This window comes from Chiroxiphia lanceolata, chromosome 3 (genome assembly GCF_009829145.1).
Source record: "Chiroxiphia lanceolata isolate bChiLan1 chromosome 3, bChiLan1.pri, whole genome shotgun sequence".
Classification (NCBI taxonomy): Eukaryota; Metazoa; Chordata; class Aves; order Passeriformes; family Pipridae; genus Chiroxiphia; species Chiroxiphia lanceolata.
In genome coordinates this window covers 72,398,651-72,425,965 of record NC_045639.1, presented here as the reverse complement: position 1 = coordinate 72,425,965, position 27,315 = coordinate 72,398,651, and the positions used below count along the sequence as shown (strand labels likewise).

At 40.0% G+C, this 27,315-nt stretch overlaps 1 protein-coding gene across 1 annotated transcript; it reads right to left on the bottom strand.

The window, feature by feature from the left end:
- Nucleotides 1-1,331: 1,331 nt before the first annotated feature.
- Nucleotides 1,332-26,422, bottom strand: BVES (blood vessel epicardial substance). The gene is made up of 8 exons (XM_032682493.1): nucleotides 26,218-26,422; nucleotides 20,673-20,906; nucleotides 18,318-18,442; nucleotides 13,394-13,581; nucleotides 12,321-12,429; nucleotides 10,177-10,344; nucleotides 9,339-9,480; nucleotides 1,332-1,665 (listed from the first exon to the last, which is right to left on the bottom strand). Exons 2-8 carry the CDS (start codon nucleotides 20,893-20,895, stop codon nucleotides 1,541-1,543), a joined length of 1,080 nt encoding a protein of 359 aa, XP_032538384.1. The 5' UTR covers nucleotides 20,896-20,906; nucleotides 26,218-26,422; the 3' UTR covers nucleotides 1,332-1,540.
- Nucleotides 26,423-27,315: the final 893 nt, after the last annotated feature.

Below are 27,315 nucleotides of genomic sequence, written 5' to 3'. Positions count from 1 at the left end.
GGTTCCCTCTATCTCCTCATAAGTAAAATAATTCCCATTTCCTCTCTTACTCTCCCAGTAGCCAAAAGGCAACCTCAGAGATATGGCCACTGTCCCTGAGATACTGAACTAACAATGCTCTTTACTACAGCACCTCCAACAGAAGTCAATGTGCTGTCTTTTGCATAGGTGTAGTCTACAGATATTTTACATATATTTTCACAGATTAGTAAGTATGTCTCAGCTCTGTGTGCTACGTTTAATAACGCAAAACTGACAGAACCACAAAACATAATGATGTAATATTAAATACTAGATTTAAATTCACAGAAGCAGGAATGGTGACAACATAGTTCAAACTTCCAATTGCTTAATGTGCATTTTGATATTGCATGAGCTTTTAAGGAGGGAATAAGTGGGTTATATATCTTGGATGCAGGCTGTTTCAAAGATGTTCTGTCAGGACAAACTTTAGAACTAAAATGGAACGACACGAACCAGAAAAACCCAGAATCTGACACTTCTAATTGCTGGAGAGTTCACACCAAACTTCTATTATTCTACTTCTGAGGTTTGGGCAGTTCAATAAATGGAACAGTAGCTATTTTCTGTTATATTTAGTTAAAATATACTATTTGTTGCACAACAATTTTCAAGAATTGTCAAAGCAAAGTAGTACAGTTATCATCTACATGTCTCCACCTATCACAGACAGGACTGCTACAAGTGCCTCTTATAAAAGCTTCCCAATGCCTCCCTTTACAAGACTGTGTTTTACTGTACTTGTAGCTACCCAGTTTTGAGGTTCAAATGGAATTTCCTATGTCAAGTATCATTTATGCATCACTTTGTGGGAAGGTTAATTCAGAATAGCTCAATCAGTCCATGGATAAGACTAAGGGAAAGCATGGATTTCAGTGTAATACAGTTGTCTAAAGAAGAAAAAGTTTGAAAAGGCAATATTAAATTTAAATCTTTAGCCCAGCAAAACTAAAATTGAAGTCATTATTACAATTATTACAATTGTAGAGTCAATTATAGAGTCAAGCAGTCAGGTTGGGAAACACTAGAATTAAAAGCTAATATTTACAAAAAAATTTAGAGGCAGAAGACAGTGTGTAGTTTTCATGAGACTGTCACAACAATGATGATAGGTAACAGCAAATGGCTTTGTAAACAGAGTTTCAAAATATCTCACTGAAAACAGTAAGATACAGGCTTCGAAGAAACTTAGGGAAATGAAACTGAGGATATTCTTCACCAAAGAAGTCTAGAAATTTCAGTCTAGTCAGCAACTTAATACTAAATTTATAATGGCAAGAGTCAAAGTAGGAATAAAGCAACAACCCATGTCAAGAAAACAAAAAGCCACACAAGTTTTATTTATTTTATTTAGAAGTAAAATAAAATGTGATATTTCCATCTAGAAGCCACTGGCATATGCTGTGGTAAATTCAAACATGGAGAGTGGGTTTAGCTTTCAGATTCCTCCCAAAAATCAACTTCTTCCTTTTGCACCAGAGCTTTGTGCAAGCTCTGATACACCTGAGGATACATCTGTTTAAGGCAGCCGCTGGAGTTCAAACTTATCAGCAGATGGTGCTTCAAAAACATCATCTTCAACACTTTCTTCTATTGGCTTCATCTTTGCTGAAGTTCTCAGGTAGGGAGATGTTCGGCCTGGGCCTGTCACAGTTACAAATAAATTACTGATTAGTTTAACAACACATACCTGCTAGGTATGCCTATTTGTGACAAACTGGACACCATCTGATGATCCCAACCTAGTTGCCTCATGAGAGGATTTTATAAGCGAAGGTTTTCTTGTTATCTCACCATAGGCACCAGGAAATTTTAGACATGGGACAGCCATACTGCTATGAACCAGCAACACCTCTAAGGTTCAAATCCTGTTGTTAACCACAGACACTACCGGTATTCTCCCCAAATTCAGTGCAAACCCTGATCGAGCAAGGTGCCCACCACTTGTGCCCCTGGTGGTCATTTTCTCACTGTGACACTCACCCACTAACTCTACTCCATTCGATTACAGCAACATGGATGGCTGCCCTAAGCACAAAAGGTGGGTACATTTGCACACTTGCTTGGCTGGGCAAAAATTCCTCAGTGTATTGGGCAAACCTCATGTGGGCACCTCATGACAAAAGCCCTAACTTTGCTGTTAAAGCATAAAATCATAGAATATCCTGAGTTGCAAGGGACCCAATAGGATCAAAGTCCAGCTCCTGGCCCTGCACAGGACACCCCCAAGAATCCTACCACGTGCCTGAGAGCATTGTCTAAATACTTCTTGAACTCTGCCAGGTTTGGTGCTGTGACCACTTCCCTGGGGAACCTGCTACAGTGCCCAAACACCCTCAGGGTGAAGAATGTTTACCTACTATCCAACCTAAACCTCCCCTGACACAGCTTCATAACTTTAACACAGCATAGTAATATAAAACTTATAGATGATTTATACCCCCATAAACAAACACAGAGAAAACAAGATTAATAGGCAAAAGCCACATAACTTTTGACTGACGATGATTTCACTGCAACAAAACTACCTTTTAGAAAAGCAGCAGCTTGTCTGCCAGAGCAGAGCGCACACCACAGCTATTAGTGACAAGACATTAAATGGAGTTTTTGTGCAAGTTACCACTGCAAACTACCTCTATTGCAGTTAAATTTTCAGCATGAGGGTCAAACCAAAGAACCTCTTTGACATCGGCTGAACAGTTTTGTTTTCCATTGTTCACTCTGAAATTGCATCTGCACTTGGACATGTTTTTCTCTCAGTACCCTCTTCTAGAGTTAGACCACTACAATGGTACAAGGCTGTAAACAGCTAGGATATGATGATCAAAAGGATTATGGAAAACTTCAAAATACCATTTGAGAAGAAAAGAGCATAAGACAGTCTGTTAGCAGGATCGCTGTTTGCATAGAAGCTAAATATTCAAATATTCTTGAAAAAAAAATACTGAGAGCCATAGCACAGTCTTGTTTTTAAAAAAGTTTATCAAATATACAGTAAAGTGCTGTGTTAAGGAAGTCTATTTATGAGGAAGGACTTGTTTGCAATGTATGTGTTATACACAGAGAACAAAATACAGACACAGGCAAGACCAGAGGGTTATTGTATAACTCCATTTTTAAATCACATTCACAAAGACACTGTTTGGAATTAGCTTTTTGGAACTTCTTATGTTAAAAATTTATTAGCATTTTCTTTTGACATTTAAAAATTACTTAAACTGCCATGATACATAGTTACTCAAACACATTTTTAAGTACTGGAATTGTTAAACACTTCTTTTCACACAGATGGGTTTTTATGGCCTAAGCAAAGGATAACTAAATCCAAAGTTTGTGGGTACACTTGGATACAAAATAGATTTTTCTGGGAGACACCAACAAATTACACTCAAAGGTAAAAGTGTGCCTGACAATGCTGAGTTAGCTTCAGCTTTTTTTCTTTTTTTCTTTTTGGAGTATAGTTTATTACTATTTTTAGAATGGTTTTCTTTTATTTAGAAGTACTTAGTTCTCTCCAGAAATCAGAAGTAAGAAGCCATAAGTCTGTTTAATAAGATATAAGATCTAATTTTCTCATCCTGTTTGTTTCAAAGACATGCTCTTATTTGCTCTAAATACACAACTATCTACTGATGCTTCTATCCAGTGTTGGACAGATGTTCAAGTGACTGAGTCAGACCTTCCATCCACTACATTCTGTTGCCCTTTCTTGAGGGCCTAAGCCAAAATACATATTAGAATTTCCATGAAACCAAGTCCTGCTTTTAACCACAAGCTGGGTATAACATAAGGAGCATATAATTTGATAATACTACTAAAAGCATTACCAAACCAAAACCTTTCTACATTCCTGCTTAGAAGTTAGCAAATACATATCGTAGACCAGTAAATCTGAACTATTCAAACTAAGTACTCCAGAAAGAGACTGTATCACTGGTAAGTATGTGAATGACTATCAAGCAACAGAATCATGGAATAGAAACTAATACCAAAATATTTTGAAAGGACTGAAAGTCAAGTGAAATTATGCTTGTGATCAGGTTGAACTATTTTTGTTTAACCCACATTTTGGAAAGAGATACATCTATTTCACTTACTAATGAGTTACATACAGATGGATCATGGATGTCAAGCACAAGTGTCACATGATAAAAAAATCCCACTTTAATACCTTTTCGAGGATGCCTGCTGAGTTAATGTGATGTTATCAACAGAAAACATCATGCTGCAAACGACTCACTCCGTAAGCATTATAGAACTCTTGTTGGTTATTTCCTTAATATAAAAGCAAATAGTTAGTTGGGTTTCTTAGTTAATTAAATTCAAAACAGTTTTGTTAGTAATTGTAGTTTGGGACCTACTAATGAGTATTTTTAATCCTTTCACTACTAAACACTTTGAGAATAGCTTTATATCAATTTCCTGAGAAAATGAGCCAGAGCTTATTGTTTGTAGCACTGATAAAAGAATAACTTTAGAAGTTGGAATTATACAAAAACATAAATGCTTGTTTTTTCGAGAATATGGAAATAAGGAGTAGAAAACTTATTTGTACTGCACTAGTAAAATATCATACTTGTAACGGGAAGCTTTTGTCATTGCTAGGTGATTGTTGTGTGGACAAAACAGTATTCCTGTAGAGCTCCTGTACAAAAAAAAAAAGTTTGTAATTTTCAAATGTTTCTCACAAAATCTTCTGAGGATTTTGGATCGTGTTTGTTTGTTTTAAATAAACAAGCGTATGATTGCAGAAGGGAGACAAAGGGAACAGCACTAGGACTGTAACCCTCAGCATGTGCCTTATACTCAATCTAAAAAAAAAAAAAATCAGACAAAAACCCCCCCGACTGCTGCATTGAGAGCACCCAGAAGGCTTTTGTAAACAACAGAGGTAAGGTCAATGGCAGCTTTTTTGTTTGGTTTTCCCTGTGATCTGAGAAAAAGTGCATACATGGCCACAATCCACATTGAATACAAATCTTTAAGCAGAGCTCACCTTGGTAGCAACCCCATCACTTGCAGTGACAGTGCCCAGCAATAACTAACAAGCTATCTTGGCAAAAACAAAGACTGAAGCATTACAGTTCAAGGAGATAAATAAACTTGCATCATGAATTTTTATCAACCTTTTACAGAAGTCAGAAATATAAAATAAAAATGCAGAGAAGATATAAATGACAATATTTCCTGAGATGTATATTGCACTGCTGTATGGGCAACTCCTCTGCCTCCCCAAAAGTAATGGAAAGTATTGGACTCAGGAGGCTGCTGCCTCAATTGAACTGAGTGAGTTCAGAACATAAAAGACATTTAAATCCCTTCTGGAGGAAGTATACCCCATACATCAAAAAAAAGGTACACAAACCAAGGAAAATACAACAGAGAAAACTGTATTTATCAAGTATGTGCTAAGCACTAATGCATCTTGGGGATTTACCTAATTACAGCTGAACATGTCATGCATTTCAACTACTTTCTCCCAAAGCTGAAACAGTGATGTGTTTTGCTGTTAAGCCTGAAAGAGACATTTTAATTCTAACTAATTGCACAAACACAGTTTTACTATTTCTTTCAGGGTTCTGAGTGCACAAATTCATCCAAAGGCTCTCTACACAAAGGAGTGGCTTCAATTTCATGGAATTTTGCTGTGTGAGGAACAGGTGAAAAGCCACTCAAGAGTTTGTGGGTAAGGAACAGACCAACACAAGAGACTCCACGGCAGGTAGCTGCTACAGGCTGAATGATCAAGAAGAGCAAGTAGATGGAAGCCTTCTTTCGACAACTGGATCACAGGTCTTGGTACTTGTGGGGAACTTTAACCACCCCAGTGTCTGGTGGCAAGGCAACAGGGCTGGGAGCAAGCAGTCCAGGAGATTTCTGGAACGTAGCAGAAAATTTCTTCACAGAAGTGATCGTTGAGTCAACTAGGGAAGGCACTCTGCTGGACCTGTCACTGATGAACAAGGAAGAACTCATCAGGGAGCTGAAAGCTGATGGCAATCTTGGCTGCAGTGTCCAGGAATTGGTGGAGTTTAAGATACTGAGTGGTGTGCAAGACAAATAGTAGAATTACAACCCTACAGGACAGGGGACTCTGGCTTGCTCAGGGTTCTACTTGGCAGGAACCCATGGGACATGGCCTGCAAAGGCAAAAGGACCCAAGGACAGATCTTCAAGGACACCTTCCTCAAAATACAAGGACAGTCTGTTCCAGTGCACAGAAGACTGAGCAAGCGTGGTAGAAGGCTGGCATAGATGAACAGCAAAGTCCTGACAGAGCTCAAACATACACCCTAAGTGAAAGCAGGCATGAGCTGCTTGGGGGGGATACAGAACCATGACCCAAGCATGCAGTGATGAAATTAGGAAAGCCAAAGCTCAGCTAGATCTGGATCTTATAAACAGCAATAAGAAAGGCTTCTACAAATACACCAGCAACAAATGACAGACCAGTGAAACTGCAAGGTCACAGCTCAGTGATGCACAGGACTCAGAGACATGAAAAATTCTAAGATAATAATTTTTTTTTTTTTTTCTTTTACTTCACAAGTTTCTCTTGAGGCCATCCAGGTCTCTGAGTCCAGTGGTAGAAACTGGGAGAGGGATGCCTGACTTACAAAAAAGCCAGAGTGAGTTAGGGACTATTTAAGTCAACAGGACAAACACAGGACTGTGGAACCGCATGGGCTGCATCCAAAGGTGCCAAATGTTGGCTGATGCAATTTCAAGACCATCTTGGAAAGATGATGGCAGTCAGGGGAGACACAAGAAGGCCAACATCACAGTCATTTTAATGAAGGGCAAGGAGGAGCACACAGGGAACAACTGGTCTATCAGCCTAACCTCAGTTCCCAGGACGATTCTGGAGCTTGTCTTCCTGGAAGCCATGTCCAAGAACATAAAGGATGGGAAGGTGACTGGGAACAGCCAGCATGGGTGTACCATGGGCAGATTGCATCTGACCACTCTGACCACTTAGGTGGTGAGATTACCTCTGTGAAGAAATGGAGTGCAGTGGATGATATTTACCTGGACGGTAGCAGAGCCCCTCCCAGTCTGCCACAGAATCCTTCCAGACAAACAGGTAAGAAACAGACTGGATACATGGACTGCAACTTGCGTGAATAATCTGCTGGACTGCCGAGTTCACAGGGTGGTGAACAGCAGTACAAAATCCAGCTGTCAGGTAGTCAGTTACCCCTCAAGGGCCAGTGCCAAGGCCTGTAATATTTAATATATTAATGACCTGGGTGATGGGATGGAATGCACTCCCACTGAGTTCACAGCCAAGTAGTGAGGGAAACTGCACGCCAGAGGGGAGGGCAGCAAGTCAGAACAGACCATCAGAGACTGGAGGAAAAAACCTGACAAACTACAAGAAGTTCAAGAAAGACAAATCCCTGTACCTGGGACACAACAAACCTACACAGCATTACAGCCTAGGCACCAACTGGTTGGAAAAGCAGCTTTGCAGAAACAGACCCGGAGGTCCTGACAGACACAAAATGGAAAATGAGTCAGCAGAGTGCCCCTGCAGTCATGAATGCCATTCATATATTGGGCCATATTAGCAGCATATATTGAGCCATATAAGCAAGAGCATAGCCAGCAGATCAATGAAAGAGATTAATTCTCTCTATGTGGCACTTCTGAGACAGGATCTGGAGTGCTGTGTCCAGTTTTGCACCTCCCTGTACAAGAAAGACATGGACATACTGGAGGCAAGTGCAGCGGAGAGCAACCAAGATGGTCAGAGGCTGGAGCAGGTGATGTACGTGGAGAGGCTGCAAGAGTGAGGTGTGTTCAGCCTTTGGAACAGAAGGCTCTCAGGGGATCTGACTGTTGTCTTCAGCTACTTAGTGGAAGGGTATAAAGAAGAGAGAGCCAGACTCTTCTCGGAGACATGCACTAAAGAACAAAGGACAACAACTATGAGTTGCAATAAGGGAAATCTTTTTCACCATGAGGGGGGTAAAGCCCTGGAATTGGTTGCCCTGGGAGACTGTGAAATCTTCCACCTTGGAAATATACAAAGCTTGACTGGACATAGCCCTGCTCTAGGTGATTTTGCTTTGAACGTGAGGTTGGACTAGACAACCTCCAGAGGTTCCTTACAACCTCAACTGTTCTGTGATTCTAAATGTCCTTGCACAGAACAGAGGAGAAAAGGAAAACAACACCAGAATTTTCATCAAACTATCTCCCAGGTGTCACCCTTGATGTTCTAGTAGGGTGAAACACTCGCAGGGTTTTTGCTTCCTTCTATCTGGGCATGCAGACTATACCAATGTTAAGGAGTAAAAACAGGTAGGCCCTCCAAGTCTGAAGGAGTTCCTGAATGAGAACTGTGAGGAACACAATGGAAAACAGAAAATTAAACAGAAAAGTGCAAATATTTGCAAACACTTTCTCTTCATAGCAGAGACTTTAACCATAACAAAGAACAGTTGTTGGCAATGATTTTTCCCCTCATATATTTGAGTTCTAATCACTAAAGAATAATATTTCCCAAATTAAAAGAAATAATTTTATATGATCCTTTTAAATTCTGTTAAACTAACAGTTTATGCCAAATGAGAAAACTGAACATTCTTTGGGGTTTTTTTTGTTCAAAAACTGCTTTTAGAGTTTAGGTTAGCGTTGAAGTTTAGATTCAGAGGAACTGAAAATAAGCAACAGTAAAAGCCTAGAAAGAATCATTTAGAATGTTTCTATAAAGGAATAAATTCCAAGAGTAGAAGCAAAAAGGTCAGACATGATTTCTTCCCTCTTTTCATCTGTTCTCTACTACTCCTGTCATACAAAGCACAGGAGAGGAGAGTCTGACATGATATCTGGAGATTTTCCAGGTGAAGTCAAAATATTGGTTGTACACCACATTTGTCAAGACCCTGCCAATACAAACTATCTCAGGAGAAAATGTAGAGCATCGAGTTGCTGAGGGGTAATGTTTTGTTACGGTTTTTAATTTCTACAAGCACCAGTCACAGAATAAAGAATCTACTACTGTGATAGGCACTGTACATTCAGTTTTGCCCCACTACTATAAACATTCCATATTATGTCTACACATAAACACTATATCAAAAATTATTACCATACATGCTGGGGTTTTTGCCAGTATCTACATGAGATACCTTCAGTTAGCACACAAAGCCCCATGCATCTTATGACTGCCCTATAGTTAGGTCCTTTCATTTAGCTGATGCACAGCAGCATCCAAAAAGCTACAGTCTGCTCCCACAGAGTTCTACAATAATCTCTAATGGTCAATCAAGCTGTGTTCAAAACTGGCAAAAACTATTCTGAGCACTCACGAAGAGAGGATGCAGAGGAAGTCCCACGAAGAAACATCTGCAAGCCATCCTCACTGTCACTGGTACTGGCCATACTGTTTCTCATCTGCATCACAGACAGCTGAGAGCAGAGACTAGGCTGTCGATCAATCTTTTTTGAAGCCTAAAGAAAGAAAAAAAAAAAAATTATTTTTAAAAATGTCAGGTAAATTAAAATAAAATGGAAAATAATTCCCTTGCAGTAGATGCTCTGGTCTCAGCTATGATTATCCAAGAAACTTGCTAGAGCAGAAGATTCTATGCAGTGTACATCGACTGGAATGAAAATAGAAAATGCCAGTAATATATTGGAATTGGAACACTGACAAGTATGAAACCTCATATTAATTATTCAATTTTAATTTAGTTTTGCACTGGAACTTTCATGTGTTTTCTTACAGAAAGAAGAAAAAAGAAAGATGAAGGGAAAAAGGCAAAAAGGCAAGGTGAGAAGGAGTGTGCAGAACAGCAGTCTCCAGGAGAGAGCAGTCTCCCAATACAGTTCTTAACACATATAGGAGGCACATTGCTACATATTCCTTCAAGGTGCCATACTCCAGAAATTACTTTCTGCCTACGTACATATGAGTTTTATTATAGAAAATTCCCCTCTAAGTCTTTTTTATTGCAAATTTTAAAAAATATTGCTTTTGACAGAAACACTGCACTGACTCACATCTTGGCACTAAAAGGCCATGAGAGTGCATTCAGCAGCTGATAGCAGCAGGTTAAAAAAAGGTGCTTTATGAGCATTTAAAACTGAAGTAAAAACACATTTTGTGTGGAAGAAAAATTTCCAAACAAAACTCAAATTGCTTACCTTGTCATTTAAGGTTGGGTCATTCAATGAATAGAGTTTATTTGTAATATCTTTGCCAATAAGGTACTTGAAAATCTCATAAAGAAATGGCTCAGACTCTAGAAAGTAAGTCAGCCTTTCCCTGGACCAGCACAGGAACTTGCAGTTATCGTCTGCAATAATGGTGACCTGAAAAAAAAACCAACATGCTCAGAATTAGCACATTTAAAAATGTTTTAAGATTAGCACATTTAAACATGCTTTAAAATAAGCGATATACCATTTCAATTATGTCTCCAGTTAAAATAACTGTTAAAGCCATAAAACTTTTTGGTATCCCTTAGAATGTTGTGTTTATACATATAAAAAATCTCAAATATTTATTATCATTGTATTTTTCACTGATATGTGCAGCCAGTTTGTTTTTCAGAAAACTCAGGGGGAGGTAACAGGAGAAAATCTCTCATGGGTTCCCAAACTGTAAAAGCATTTATGTAAGAGGAAATTTGCATATAAAATCAGTTCTATGGTGATGACACTACTTGAATCCTAATAGGCCTACATGTTGCTTGGGTTTATTTTATGTCTCCAAGCAGGAGCAACTTGTATCATCCAAAGGTCCCATCAAAGAATTTTTAGCGATTAAAAAAAAAATATTTTCATCTTTCTCTCTTTGCTGTCATCCCTGTTGATCCCACAAGTACCACTTTCTAGCAGTTGAGTTAAGCAAGGCTCTGTTTGCTCAGTTATTGGTAATTCAGTTATGGGTAGTTACAAGGGAGCTTGCACCCCCTCATGGAAGGCTGGACCTGCCAGGTTTGTCCCCCTGTGCCGGCAGAGGGCAACGGCACACTGAAACCCACACCACTTGGTGATACCCAAAGGCATGTTTTGAAGGGGGAAGTCAGTCGCCTACGAAGAAATCAGGTGCTCTCTTCTATTGCAGGACAACACAACCTCCTGAAAAAATTAAAAACCTATAAAGTCCAAGAAATAATGGGAAACTGTCACGTATCCATGGATTTTTTACTTCACAATCTGTAATATAAGCCCACTGGCTGAGGAAGAATTCACCAGCATTGCCAGCAGATGGGGTCCTTAAGATTGAATCTGTGTACTCTTGAAATGGCAGCAGTGACAGTATTAATACGGCAGCAACGAGCACAACTCACGAGTAAAGGATGCGCATTGCAACAGATTGCAATCATTTTTAAGGAAGGCAGGAGTTGAGGCATGAACCTTTTCCCTTGAGAGGGACGAACTCGTATTCAGTCCCTTACAGGGAAAACAGGTTGTGGCAAGAGGGCAGCTGTGCTGTGGGACACCTCGCTGCTGCAAAATGAATGCATCCCCTGGCATTAAGCCTAGTATTTGACTGGAACATATGACCTCAGTCACTGATTTTAGAGTCTGCACTGCTCTCCCTCCCTCCCCTTCTGCCAGGGTATCAGTGTGGATGTACCCAGTCGGCCACCGTCCAGCCATTATTACACACATCTAACTAAAGAACATCAAGTAAGACATAGCAAAATAGTCATTTCTATGGGGAAAAACCCCCTTCTCTAACAGTATTTCCACACGCCCCCACAAGGTTATAATAAAATATATCCTTTAATGCACTAGCATAATTACACTGCTAGAGACACATACCCTTATTGTCCCTAATATGAATATTTTTATTCAAAATACTGAGATAACTTTCAGATTATGCTGCTTTAATAACTTGCAAAATGGCAGAAGTGTTTAATGTGCTTTGATAATTACCAGTGCCTGAACTTTTAGTCTTTCATTATTACAATAATTATTTTTTTTCTGTTTTTGAACCAGTGATGAGACCTGCTCATATCATCTCTTTGTCCAGCAAAGCCATCTCCTAAATTATTTGTCCTGAACAATCTCTTAAAATAAAATGAACTTGGAAACAGTAAAAGAGAGCAGAACAGCAAAAGTCAGACTGCTCAGTCAACACCATCATAATACTGTTTTGTGGCATTTAATTTTAAAAGTTATTCTTGATATGGTTCATCGTCAAACACCAGTACTAGAAAGTCAGCAAAACTGTGCAAGTCAAATAGTTCACTGTTGATCAAATTTATATTCTGTTTTGTTTTTTTTTTTAATGATCTTATCAGCTCATATCCAGTGACATTTAAAACAAAGCGTACCTGGAATTTCTCACCCCGGTTCATCTGTGTTGATCGAAATTCAGGAGAATCTATAAAGGCACAGGGGTAAATATTATGCAGAAAATGCCCTCGATAAGACACCTTCATTCTGGAAATAAAAACGTATGAAACAACATTTTAAAATCATGGAAGTTTGATTAATTTAATCTAAATTTGGATATGATTGTTGACAATGGTAAAGCAGTATGCAACAGGAAAAAAAATACATTAATCTTCTGGAATATCACACCTAGAGTTACCCTGTTTTCTGCCTAAACCTCCACTGATTCCAAGCATAACAGGCTGCCAAACAGAGATTTGACGAACACGGCGTGTATCCTCAAAACACTGTTATCCAACAAGAAAAAGGTGTTTTGCACAGTTATGCTATACAGACAGAAGAGAATTTAGGCTTCTTCTAGATAGCTTTGTGACAATGAGTAAGAAAAACAATGAAGCCTGACATCGCTGTTACTGTCAAGAGAAACTGGTTAAAATATTGACCAGAATTTAATGTGAGTTTCAAGATTACAGCTTGGCCATTGGCATATATTTTATCCTTTCTCACCTGGATTCTGTCAGCCTTTGGGCAGTGCACCTGCCCCTTTCTACTTGCATGTACATGTGCAATGAACCAATTCTAACAGGTCTGCTGTTTTAAAGTCTACTGGAGGGATACTTTTCCTTCCCTCATGCACAATATTTTTTAATCTTAAAAACTGAGAATGCACTGAGAATATAACTTAGGTATCTAAAACTCAGACAAAACTCTTGCTTGTCCTGAAAGACATTGCCTTTGGTTTTATACAATTATAATTCCCACTAAAATCCATGCCGCTGCACATATAGGTGGATACATAATATGCTCCCAGTAAGAGACATCACTGTAATCTGAAAAGAGCGTCACAAAATATTCTATACCTATAGACTATTTGGCTACAGACTCTTTGTCATAGACCATAACATGCTACAAACAATAACATTAAAAAAGCTAACAAAAACCTCAACGTTTTTTTTATCTATTCAACCATCACACAAAGCATAAACTGTCCCCAAGCTTTCATAGAACCTACTTCCCCTTCAGCAGGATGCTTAGCCTATCATCAACCGATGTTTTATCTTCTGCTGCATAGGCTTGCCCTGTCTTTAAAGTCTGAATGTTGCAGAATTGTCCAGTTAGCCTTTGGAAGAGCTCTGGAGGCACATGGAGAGGTTCAAACATTCTCTTGTAGAGGCTGCTAAGTTCCTTCTCTATCTTGATCTAGATTGGACAAACAAGAGACATCGATAAACACACATGCAGTTAAAAAAGGGTAAGGCTGCACACATGCTTCAGTTGCTATGCTTGAGGAACACCTTTGGCTTCATTTTGCTTAAGCAAGGAAAGAAGTGGCAAATGTGTGACATCTATCCACAAACACTGCCTATAACAGGGTAACCAAAACCTTATCTAAAATTAGCCAGGCTGGCATACAGGTGCTTTAGAATGGTGTTCCATCCAAGTGGCACATTAAATCAGACACAAGGAGTCTTCTGAGACTTCAGTTGATGTAACACTGAATAGGACTTGGGCAAGAATTACACAGATAGCCTTTCACACTACATATATGTGTCACTCTGGCTCTCTCTCAGGCTCTCCCGGGAGCCCCTTTCATCCCTGAGCTTCTTGGCTTACTTACAGTAGAAAAGCGAGTCCTGAAAAACAAATCCATCATATTGAAACCATGTGTGATGAGGAAGGAAAAAAGAAAAACCAAAACACTGCCAGCTGAACATCCCACATCTAGGAGCCCACCCAAACTCTGGCAACCGCAATGAGGGAAAGGAAGTTGGCTGAAATCCCAAGCCTGGAAGTCTTTGCTGAATGAAGGCAGGGATTAAGACAGTATCCTGGCCTTCCTGAAAGCTGAGGCAGCCTGAACAAAGCCTGCATATTTGCTGTGAGGAAAACAAATTAGAACAATAAGCATCAGATAATGAAGAAACAAAATACAAAGAGAATAAGGAAAAGCAATCAAGAAAAAATGGCAGAAGAGGCACATTTCTGGTTCATGTTCAACTTTTACTTCAGGACATGCAGGTCTTTTTCTGCAAAGCTGCTTTCTAGCTGGTTGGTCTGTGGCATATGCTGATGCACGCCGTTATTCCTCCTCAGGTGCAGGACTCTGCACTTTTTGCTGAACTCCAAGAGGTTCCTGTTGGCCCATTTCTCTAGTCTGGTGAGGTCCCTCCAGGTGGTTTCCCAACCTTCTGGCCTATCAGCCACTCCTCCCAGTTTTGCATCATCAGGGTACACATCTGCCCCACCATCCAGACTGTTAATGAAGATGTCAAACAGGACCTAGCACTGGCCCTAAGGTTACACTGCTAGTGCACACACCACACACTAGTATATATAATACACACCTCCAACTAGACTTCTTACCCCTTATTACCATACTCAGCCCAGCCATTCAGCCAATTTTCAATCCATCTCACTGTGTCCTTATCCTGCACACACTGCAACAGATTTTCTATCAGGATTTTACAGGACATAGTGTTGAAAACCCTATTGAAATTAAGGTAGACAATATTCACTATTTCCTTCATGCACTTCTCTTGGTCACTATGATTATTCCAAGACTATCAAGAATATCCTCCCAGTGACATCAGCTCTTGTGGGTGTGTGTCATTAAGGCTCATGGATATACTGTGTCCAGTATGTCACCTGACCTAAAGTTAGACTGCTTTCACACTGCATCAGTCACCAGTTAAATCTCACACCAGCAACTACCTTTATATGAAATCTAGGTTAGGAATTTCCTGCACATTCCCTATGCCACAGTCTTTAATATCTCAGTAGACATCTACACGTACAAAACAAGGAATAAAAATTAACAAGCAAGAGAAATTGTATTCTTTTGCGGATTGTCCTGAACTATTGGATTTCAAAATATGTTCCATATAACTGTGAAGCCAGATGACTATTTGTTTTGCTGGCATGTTCTCCAGGAACTCTTTCATTTTTAAAAGCTATACCAATTTAATTTGCGCCTCCTTCTATACATGACCACTGCAACTCAAAGAAATACATATCTTCATCTGAAAAAGGAATTTGAATAGCTTCCAAGACTCCTGAAATCATAACCATGCAAACAGACATGAGGGCAAATTTTGGCCCTGGAGTGTTAATGCAATCCCTTAACTAGTACATAATTCACATTTTCTGATCTTCCTGTAATGAATAATACTTAGAGAGAGCAGGCGTAACTACTTTCTTAAAGACTGGTCAGGCTGGAGACTGTAGCTGTACTTTGGGTGGTCTCCCTTATAACAGATTATTCACTTATAGGCACAGCAGACTGCTCCTCCAGTCATGCTGTGGGTCATATTCCAAATGAGCCATATGGGTAGGTGTAGTGTTTTGTTCAGCAGTGGTTGAAATATTCTGGGGTGATGCCAGATCTCCAAGTCAGACACTGATTAGACTCAGCTTCCACTCAGACTACAAAAGCCAAATTTGTGAAGCTCCAAGAAAACAAAACCACAGAAATAGTCTTCTGGTCAGAAGAGAAACCCACGGAGATTTTGCATGCTCCATTTAATAAAATAAATATTTAACAACCGAGAGTATCAATTATTCATTTTGTAATACGACTAACTTGTAATTATTCTTCCATTCCTTTCTTTCCTTAAAAACATTATTTGTGAGGATGACCAAAACTGACTGAGATGGGCAATACAATAGCTGCAGAGAGAAAGTCTCCTTCAAAAATTAGTTCCTAAGAATTTTAATTTTTTTTCCCCCATTCTTTATCTTCCTGTAGGAAAAACACTTAAAAACAGCCTTTGAGTTCATAGTAAACATGCAAGACAGCTAAAAAGTCATGCGTGATTACTAGGCATCACTTCAAGTAAGCTTGTTGATCATAGTATGTAACAAAGATCCATATGATTTTTTTTAAATAATTACTGAAAGTATTATGTATTACACCAATTAAAATAGTATAATATTTTTCATGCTGTGTTCATCAATACTGTGATTTCTTAGTGGAAAGAAGATTATTGAAATTAAGTCTTAATATACTAAGAAACAGCACTACATGGCCAGTCTATCAGAACTAATTCTTGACTAAGCTTTTAAGTTGTACGGGTCACGCAGCTCTTTTGATGGTAACCTTCAGATGAATCTGTGCTCCATACTGGAGGAACAGCACTGTAGGTAAAGCCTTTGTTAACACATGTACTCCAGTAAATGTACTCAATTTATCACCTTGTTGTAGACAGATGCAATTTAACCTTCATCCTCCTTATATATGCTGTGGTTGCCTACCGGAGTTTGTCCTGCAGTTTTTAGTCATGCTGGTAAAGATTTCAGTCTTTCTACCATCTCTTTAATTTCCTTTAAATTCTTCCTCCTTTGGCAGTTTGCTCTGCCTCTACTTAAGTTGAAATCCTCAACATGCACAGTATTTTAGAACAAGTCCAAAGTCTATTTTCCTACATTTCCTCTATCACTTTCTACTGAGAATTCTACTTTATTCTGTGTAAGAACAGTTTTGTCCGACGTGCATATGGCACACAAGTCTATGGGAGTGCCAAGTACCTCAGTTCTGCTGTGGTTACATTGCTAATGGGCAAGGGCTACAGAAATACAAAGAAAAGTTAAAGGCAGGTCCTCCAATTCTTTCTCTCTTAGATGTAATTTTTTTTACAAACTTCGATGACTGAGTTTATCAGTCAAGTTTCATGTCCTTACACAATTCCTTCTTTTTAAATCCACCTATAGAGTAGGACTTCTACCACTTAACCTAACTCCTACAAATAATTCTGCTAATAAAATTTACTAGAGGATTTAGTGAAAATAGCTGTCTCTTCAATAGGATGAAGTCTATACCACGATGCACAAAATACCCCAGCCTATGCAAACACAGTTTTTAGCAGACAACTGTAATTACAGAAGAATGTTTCTTTCTTCATTCAGTATTGATTTACACATTGTAAAGTAGTATTTTTTTTACTCAAGCACAAACCAGCACATCATCCTCCTGAGATGCTTCTTCACTCTCCCATAGCCTTTTATTTAGATTTTTGGAAAGGGTTGGATAGGTACAAACCCACGGACCATTACCCACGTTTAAAGATGCATGTCACAACTCACTTTTAAAAATACAAATAAGTTTTAAGGCTTGGTTTTCTCCAGAAATGGATTTCTATTAGCTGTGCACTCCAGCCTTTTGCAAGAATTTCTGACATTGTTGGCCAGTTCCTGTCCCATCTGACAAGATACTAGAGGCCTCAAAACAATACTAAAAGGCTCAGTTGGTGGGTGGGTTGAAGGGAAGCAGGACATGCTAACTTGGCTGGGGGAAAAGACTACAACATGAACTTGTTCCATATTAAAAACCAGAGTACCTGCATGGGATATTTAACTGCAGACACAAACACAGTCTGGTCCCACTGGTTCTGCATTATCACAACTGCTATTTTGTGTGTGCATTAGACAGCATGGCCATGGTCGACTAGCAGAAATACAGTGCAGTTTCATCATATGCTGTATCTTAATGATGATATAAATGGATTGAATAGGCTAAAATAATAGCATAATTCCTCCCAAGAGGAACTTTCCTTTCAACTGGTAAGATTACTCTCTGAGAGTAATTTAAACCAGAAATATTTACTACACATCTACAGATGTCGAGCTAGTTTTAAGCTATCTCCTGGGCAAGACAGAAGTCAAGCATCATGCTGCTATGCCAGGAAAGGAGCAAGGTGCTAATTTCTTAGCTGCTTTCTGGCACAGGCTGTGTTGACTTGGTGAAGAGCTTATTTCCAGCTAGGTTGGTTTTGGGTTCTTTTGGTACTAGCTGTTACACACTTCCAGAGTGTGTCGCTGGAACACAAAAGTATTCTGCTGAAAATGAGTACCAGTTCATTGGTTTGCCTAGCAAACATGGGTAAAATTTCCTTTTCTTGCATCTTACTACACTGCTTGTGAAATTTAGCTGTTATACATACCGGTCTTCTTTTATACACTAGGTATATGAAATGCAAAAGGTTGACAACCAAAAACACAGAATTCCAGATCATTATGTCCAACGCACAACGATAGAGTGTAGCCCAAATGATGAACAATGCACATCCTGTAAAAATTAAAAAAAAAAAAAAAAAAAAAAAAGGAAGTTAATTCCACCAAACAAACATTCCTACAAAGCCATCAAGAATGTGTCCACTGACCATAATTACAATGAAAAGCAATATATTCTACAAGCTGTACTACACTTTGGTTCTCGGGATCATCGCATGCAATGGCAGCTAATCAGCACAATGCTGCAAACAGGCACTGAGAGTAGGCTGACAGCATGGGACTGCAATACTGAAGTGACAGTAATTCAGATCAGGACTGGGGAAAGCAGAAAGGTGCAGCCCATGATGATCCACTACTAAAATGAAGTAGAAAAGAAATGTGGAAAATTCTACCCTAAATAAAAGAAAAAAAAATTAAGAAACTTTATCCCTAGTACTGAATTAATTAGATGAACAAAAGCCTACAAATGAATGCTTACTGTTCATATCACTAACCTTCATATCTAATTAGAGAGTAAGAGTTGCATAAAACTTCCTAAAGTCATACGCAGATATTTTTGAAAATTAAAAGGAACTATCATTGCAGCATTTTGACAAGGTCACAGAAGGAACCTGTATAACTGAACTGAACTTGTATAAAATCAAAGAGAAAATTTCCAAACACTTACTCTTTTTTTAGTTGCCTTACTTTGAATAATGAACATTGCTTTAAAAGGCATGTTGTAAGATTAGTAATTCTATTTTTAGCCTACAAAGACAATATTTATCAAATGATAGATTATGCATCAGTGAGTCTCTCCCAGATAACTGTGAGCCTACCAAGAGATCACAGATATATTTTCCTTTAAGTTTCACACTAAGACAAAAAGGAGACAGTACCAAGTTGAGTGTTGCTGTCCCCATTCTCCCTGAAGATGATATTGAATTAATGAACTCAGTACTATCTAGTCTGTCTGCACTGTTAACTGATGAGGCAGCACTTACACATGGATTAGAAAAATCAAAACATAGTGGCTTTCAATCTGCTCATTAATTAGACTGCAAGAGATGGGAGAATATGATGTCTGGAAGTATTGAAGAGGAGCAATATTTCAAAGTAGCACACAGGGGGGCAGGGTCTAAGCAAAGGGAACAGATACCTAGGAACTCATGCTGCCTACCAAGCAGACCTGAATCCTGCTGCCACTGCAGCTTGCAAAACTCTGATTCCAGATCTGCTCAAAATACCACAAGAACTACAGATCAAAGCAGTTGGCTCAGCAAGTGCAGAGCTCCCTTTGCTTTTAAAGCCAAGCACTACACAGATAAAAGGTCCTGCAATACTGGGACCTTCAGTCATCTGTGCAGTTGGTTTTAATAAGTTACCCTATAAAAACTATAAAACAGAAAAGGTTAGATCATTGTAAATTCAACAACAGAAGTTCTATTATAAAATTGGCCTGCACTATTATACCAACAAGCACTCACTTAAAAATACTTAAGCATGCTCTTGTTGGATGGGATGTATCTTTCTTGCACTGTAATGACTCACTACTCCTTCTTCGATCACAAGGATCTTGTCCCACACAAGGCAGAGGGGCTTTGAAATAGCTGTGGGACTGCAAGCGTTACAAACGAAACCACACTTGCTCAGTCTCAAGCATGCCAAATTTAGGTTTTCCTCTCAAGTCAAATTCTGGTATCATGAGATTCCTACACTGGTAGAAGAAACACTACTGACTTCAGAACACAGACTGCACTCCCTATCAAAAGGTAAACTGGCAACAAAAATAACTCTGGTGACCCGCAAGTGCCACATGTTTGAACTCAAGATAAAAGAACACATGGGCTGACAGCAAGTTTCTGAAGGAAAACCTCACCTTCTGCAGACATACTAAGCCAGTGCACCAGCCAATATATAATCCCAGTATTTCCTTGAAACCTAAAATAAAGGCTTTGATGATCCCTAGACACAACTATGATCTGAAATTTAGTGAATTTTAAGCAGCCAGTCACATCTGAAGTTAATGGTGTCCACTTGTTTCTAAGTTGACATATTCATAGGTTTGAAATTGTAAGTTACAATTCTGGGAAGTTTTAAGAGCCAAGCGTTATATCAACTTTCTAGAAAAGGTATGTTGGGGTCAAAACGGGCCCTCACTTTGACCAAAACCATCTTCAGAGTACAACAAGCATTAATATAGGCAATAATTTCACCCTAAATTGCAGGGACCAGCTCCGTAATGGTCAAGAACAGCCATTTCTGTCACAGGAAGGTTGCAAATCTGTCCAGAATAATTCTCCTACCTATGGTGAGCAGGCCTCGCAGAAAAATCATATGAAGATTCAAAGTAGTTGGAATAACCAGTCCAACTGCAAAGCAAATATTTGCCACGTGGAAAACAAGATGATGAATCTCTTTCCAGTTTTCACATGCAGTCTCATTAAAAGGCTCAAGGGTGGCATTTTTAAAGTCTGGAACAAAACCTAGTGGAGTAACAGTGAGTGGGCTCATTGCCGTAGTGTTCATCTTGGAGACACCTGCGCAGAGAGGAAAAAAATTCATTATGCATTAAACTGAAATATAGTAGACATACTCACGGATTTTAGGGCTATTTTCTCTCTTTCCAGGATATATTTTCCATTATCATTCATGAAAAATAAATCTACAAATGCTTTAAAAGGGTAAGCTAGATCTATAGTTCAGTAATGCTTTGCTATCTCTTTCACTTAAGAGCTAGGCTTGAAGAATGGAACATTTCAAAATTTGGATTATATGCACATAATCAACAGTAGCTGCTGTGACTGTCATTGCTCAGGAAACATCCTATGTGCCCTTCCTAGCCCTACACAAATAAAAATCACAATTTAATATTCCATTTATTGAACAGGTCCACTATCCTAGGCAAAGTAAATACCTTAGAGAACTTAATCTAGACGACAAATGGAAAAGAAAAAAAGAAGAGGTTTATGTAGCATTAGTCTCTCTTACGGCACATAAGTCTCCTTTATGGCATTCTTCTAAATAAGCAATGTAAGATCTTGGAGGAGGAACATGTGCTGTTTGATTGATTTAAAAAAAGCCAACCAACCATATAAAAATCAAAATCAAAGAACCTCAACTTTTGGCTTTCTTGCAGGAAACTTGGAGGTCTCCTAAGCCATGCATCATCTTGCAACACATTAACCAGAATACACAAAATACCCTCAAACCACTTTGAGGACAGTAAATAAAAAAAAATACAATTTCTCTTCCCAGATGATCAGATGCTATTAAACCAGAAAGGGAGATGACCAGGCTGTTACATCTTTTAAGGAAATGGTTTGGTCCACCTAGTATGAGCAAGTTTACAAGACCTTTGTCTGTCTGTGGAACTCCTGGAGAAAAAGAGACAGCTAAAGACTATTTCAAATCTAAATATACATACGGAGTTTTGTTGTTGTTGTAATAATAAAATATAGCATATATTCCTCTCACACCAATTAAAAGGAAAAAAAATCTGTGGGCAAATACCTTGCCAATATAAAATAAAAAATAAAATAAAAAATTACTATTAAAAACAAACTACAGGGAGAACATAGAAGATTTCAAGACACTACCTTCAGAAACTTAAAAGCTGCTCTCTTTAGGGAACTGCAGTCAATGTTACAAGCATTCCAGGAGGTCTTCTCAACCCAAAGCAGTTCCCAGCTGGAGGAACACGACTGTTCCTAGACAGACTGTCAGAAACACAGGAGAACCCTTCTTCCAGCAAGCCACATATGGTATCTCACTGCCACAGCAGTAGAGATCATATGGAGCTGAGCTTGAGTCTCATTAATGAAATATATGCACTTCATCACTGAGCAAACATGCAACACGGTGGGATTTGCATTCAACTAAGTTCTGTAGAGACAGTGTACATCCCTGCTGTGTGTGATTACTAAATGTCTTGTAATTAATCTGCTCAGCAGACAATTCTGAGTTGCAGTTCATACAGTTAATATTTCCTCTAGACTTGAATATACTCTGAAGCATCTCTGCTACTTGAGAGCACTTCTTGGGGCGGTGAAGCAATTTTGAGTTGCTTCATCCATTCCTTTTATTATTGTCTCCCAATCAACCTGTGTACAAGGGATAAGCAAGCTGGACAGTTTCTGAAATTAACCAATGTTTTAAATCCCTTTTAAAATAGTGGGAAGAAAAAAAATCCTCAACCCTCTCTGACAGTTTCTCTCCGATGCCCAGAGGCTCTCACAGCTAAGGTGTGCTACAGAATATGCAGAGGTATCTTGCAGGATCAAACACTAGCATGGACATAGTGTATCCATATCTGGATTTAAATTATTTTCAAAGACAAAAAATTAGATAACTCTTTACAAAAATACGTAATTCACATTTCTTAAAGATCGCTTTCCTCTTTTCATTCCTACATTAGTTATTCACTAGTATTAATTAAAATGTGGGGTTTTGTCAAACAAACTATACACTTAACTGTTATCAAATATCAGGTCCATCCAAACACAGTCCTACTGTCTTTCAGCTCTTCCAAATGAATTCATCAACAGAATCAGGAGAACAGTTTCACTGTCCTGACAAAGACACTCACATAGGGAGCCAAAGTGTGAGCCTGTGCGAGGCTGCAGGACTGGCATTTTAACACGCTCATAAACAGAAGGCGATTGCTAACTGGATAACTATGTCTGTGCTCATCTTACACACATCTCATCATGGTGCTCCCGTTGTTTTCAAACAATATAAACTCCCTACACTGGAACAGCAGGATCCCTAGATCTTTTACAAAAAGTTTTCCGCTGAATTTCTACCTATATTCAGCCTTTCACTGCCCAGTCATCTGCCAGAAAAGGCATCACTTAATGTGCCAACAGAACAAGTAAAGAAAACAAAACTCACATACAGACACAGAACCAGCCTAAGTCGTTCAACTCACGATCAAAACAGGCTGCAAGAAGCAACTTCAGCTGCATCTGATCATAAGTCAAACAAGCCTTCTGGATGCTTGATTTTTTTAATAGCAAAATTTTGTACTGCATCACTGTGAGAATCGAGGCTACCTTACTCTTTTAAGACTTGGCTGTAAAGCATCACACATTTGAAGACTGGAAATCAAATGAGCCGAATTAAATATACAGCACGGGACAATCTCATTCTCCTCCCAGCTCAGCAAAAACACTGCTCCCCTTGCTCTTCACATATACTGATGCCTCAAACCACCAGCCACGAAGTGCTGTAATGGGAAGATGTTTCTCCAGCAAACATAGACCAAGTCGTTTAAAGCATCTGCAGTTGTAAGAAGATGTTCAGTGCTTCTGAAAGGGCTACCTACTTAATTACCTAAATTACAACCCAGGAACCTAAATCTACCCACCTCCACTTTTTTAATAAGCTGTTTTTAATACCTCAAAGCCTTCATATGAATGCATTCAAACTTCACTTACTACTCAGAAACAATGACTGCAGCTCCCCTAACGTACTGGAAAACAACAGAAACCTGCAGAACTTCTCTGTCACAATGGTATTTTAAAGCCGACAGAAATAGACTGCAAAGTGACACAAGGACAGATTCTGACACTGGCTCTGAATTTTAGCTATAGAGCCTGCTTGAGATGAACAAAAAAAGGCAGACAGGCAGAATTACAAGCTGTAACGTAAAGTGTTTATCTACAGGTAACACTAGAAATGCAAATATCCAAAATGTCATAAACAACATTGCTGTAACTTTTAGATCAATTCTTTAGTCCTAGCATCTACTGTTGTCAAATAATACTGAAGAGTGAAGAAAAAAAGCTGCAGACCAACAAGTGAAAAAATAATTACCATTTCTTATCTTCTGCTACTTCAGAGAGCCAAAAATTCATTTTGAAAGTACAGTATCAGACCTCTAAAACTCTAACTTAGGGTTATATCTACTAAGGATTAATATAGCACAAGACTATATAGTCATATGCTTAAGTCTTCAATGCAAAGACATGTATTAGTATCAGGAGTTTAAAAAACAACCATCATAGTCAAAATAATTTTGGAAATCTTGGGTAAATAGCCCAAGATTGAAATGAAATGAAAGCTTTATGGAACATAAGACAAAACATTAAAAGAGTATTTTTTAAATATCCAGTAGTTTGTCCATCATATGGATTTAGACTTACCAAACCAAGAATTTGAAAACTCAGTTGATTGTGAACTCAAGCCTATTTCCTGTCCAAACAGGAGGGGGGGGGAATAAACAAACAAACAAACAAACCACAACCAAAACCAGACAAAAAAAACCCCCCTCGGTCACACTTTAACATTACATCTATCCAAAATTAGGATTGTTAACAGTAAAGCCTGTTAATTTATTTTTTTTTTGCATGAATTTGATAGAAAGTTAAGATAAAACATTTTGGGTTTAGGTCAGAAAATACAAATTCTCAGAACATAAACGAGGTAGCTTACACTAAGATTTTGCTATGCTCACAACATCTTTATGCAAACAGCCAGACTTCTGAAAGTCATTCCCAAAAGATTTAATCTCCAAATATTCAGACACAGACATGACTTTAAAACAAATGGTGATTTTATGTATACCCACACAACATTCACAGAAGACAGACACGGCAGAAAAGTTTAAAGCAGTTGGCTCTAGTATGAGAGTCAGTCAGCCAAGCTGATATGGGACAGTGCCAAGTGTCCCACTCACATCATTATCCACTTTATTGAGATTATTCATATCCCACAGATTTACTGGTCAACATTACTCAAGTTAGCTTCTTAAATCTTTGCCTGAGCATGTTTGTATAACTTTACGGTCAATTAAATTTTACAGTCCATCACTTATGTAGATAGATTTTGTGAGTCTAAAGGAAAAAAAATAAAATTCAAGCTAAATTTTTTTTTTTAATTATACCTGCAGAATTTTTAACTACTTTCCTATGGTCTTGTAGTACCTGAGCCGCACAGAGAATTTAGGCAATCAATAATTCTTTTGCTTTTGTCAGCTGAAGACAAACTACTAGAGCTAATATAGCTGAGTTAATTACAGCTTAAGTTACCAATTTCATTTTTTGCAATGCCACGGGAGCGAATGGGAAGATAAGTATACGAAAAGATGTATATCGATATGCTCCTTGTAGCAAGTATAATTTAATTGTATTGACTACAGAAATTTGTTAGTCACTTTAGTCACTTTCTGCAGAATGAAAATATTACGTTTTCCTAGAATAGTCAACAAACTATTCACGCAGTGAGAAACACTCCCAGGTACGCTCGACTTGACAGCAGCGGGGCTGCGCTGCGGCGATGGACTTCAGCTGCGTTTGGGCTCGCTCTCCCTTCTGGTCACATCGCTCACAGGTGCGCCGAGAGTTGAAACTGAGGGGGGCAACCGCAGCTGCCACCCGGCAGCCCTGCTTTGCGCTCCGAAGCTTCATTTTAGCCCACAACGTGCGAACGCCAAACCCACCATTCATACAAAACAGTTGCGAAAGTAACAAAAAATTGAAAAGTACCAAGCAAACCCTCCTTTTTCCCCCCAGAGGGCCATTTCCAAAGCTGCAACCCCGCCAAGGGCCATCGCCCGGCCGCGCTTTCCCGGGGCTGTGACCGAGCGGGCAGGATTGCCCGGCAGCCGCGCCCGCAGCCCGGCACGGCGGGACCCGAGTGCCCGGGAGGGGAACGCGGAGACTGGGGCAGGACGGCGCGTTCCCCCCAGTCGCCGGGCAGGTCCATAGCGAAGCTCGGCGCCCGCCCCTCCTGCCACCGGTGGAGAAGGGCCTCCGGCCCCGGGGGCGGAGGGACCCGACGGCGCTGCTCCCCACCGTCGCCCCCGCGCTCCCATTGCCGCCGGCGCAGGGAGTCAGGAGCGCCCCTTACCTGCCTCGCGTCCTGGGAAAAGTTTCCCGGCCGCCCGGGACAGGACAGGGACAGCCTGGAGCTACCGCTCCTCGGCGCTGCCGGCAGCGCGTCCCGCGGCGGGAACGGAGCCGCGGCCGTGACTAAAATAGGCAGCGGCGGCGGGAGCTGCGGGCGGCGCCAGCGCCGGGCGGGCACCGACACCGACACCGAGCGGCCGCAGCGCGCAGGCGCCTCCGCCCACCCCGGGGGGCTGCGGGAGGGGCGGGGGCGGGAGCGGCTCCGAGACCCGCGGGGCTGCGAGCATCACCCCGGGTAATCCCGACCGCGTCGGGGCCTGTGCGTACCGAGCAGTGCCTGACCGAGGCGCCTAAACCAGGTGGGGAGAGCCACCCCGCAGAGGTGCAGCCGTGCGCTGCAGGGTGAGCCCCGCGCCCGGGCAGCCTGCCCGGCTGTTGAGTGGTTAAAATTAGAAGAGCTGAATTCTCCCCTAAACGTGTGGCAAGCAGTATTGCCCCTACATGGACCCACAAGAGCCCTTATAAAACTGCTCTTCTCAACTTGGCACCTGCGGTGGTTCTTTGTCACGAGCATGATGTTTAAGAGATGTCACCAAGTTTGCTCGTGTGGCAGCTTGACAGCTCCCAGAAACGACGTGCCTCCAAAGCGGGACGCTTGTGTCCTGGCACGTCGGCAGACGGCTCCGCGGACGTCCTGTCTTGCCCCCTCCTGGACCACCAGTCTTGCAGGGCAGGCAAAATAGTCACCGAGCCTGCCCTCATCTCCAGGAGGTTGATGAGTAGCATCCAGCGATGAAAGACATTCCAGATACAGCCTATGGGCAGTCTATCCCATCCCAAAATCTGACTGTCAATGATAAATTAGGACTGCAAAGGCAGAAAAACCCTTTCAGTACGTTCTAATGAGCTAGCTACAAAATGGGGTTATTTTTTCAGCAGCCAAGAACATATGGTCAGTATTATACCTAAATATTTTTTTTCAAAGTATACAGAATCCCGATTAATTTTTGAAGTAACTGTTTATACATGTACACATCAACATGTGTCCCAGGAGGCTCTCCCTTTGGTTGTTCTTGGCTTTACACCTTGGAGAAGAGAT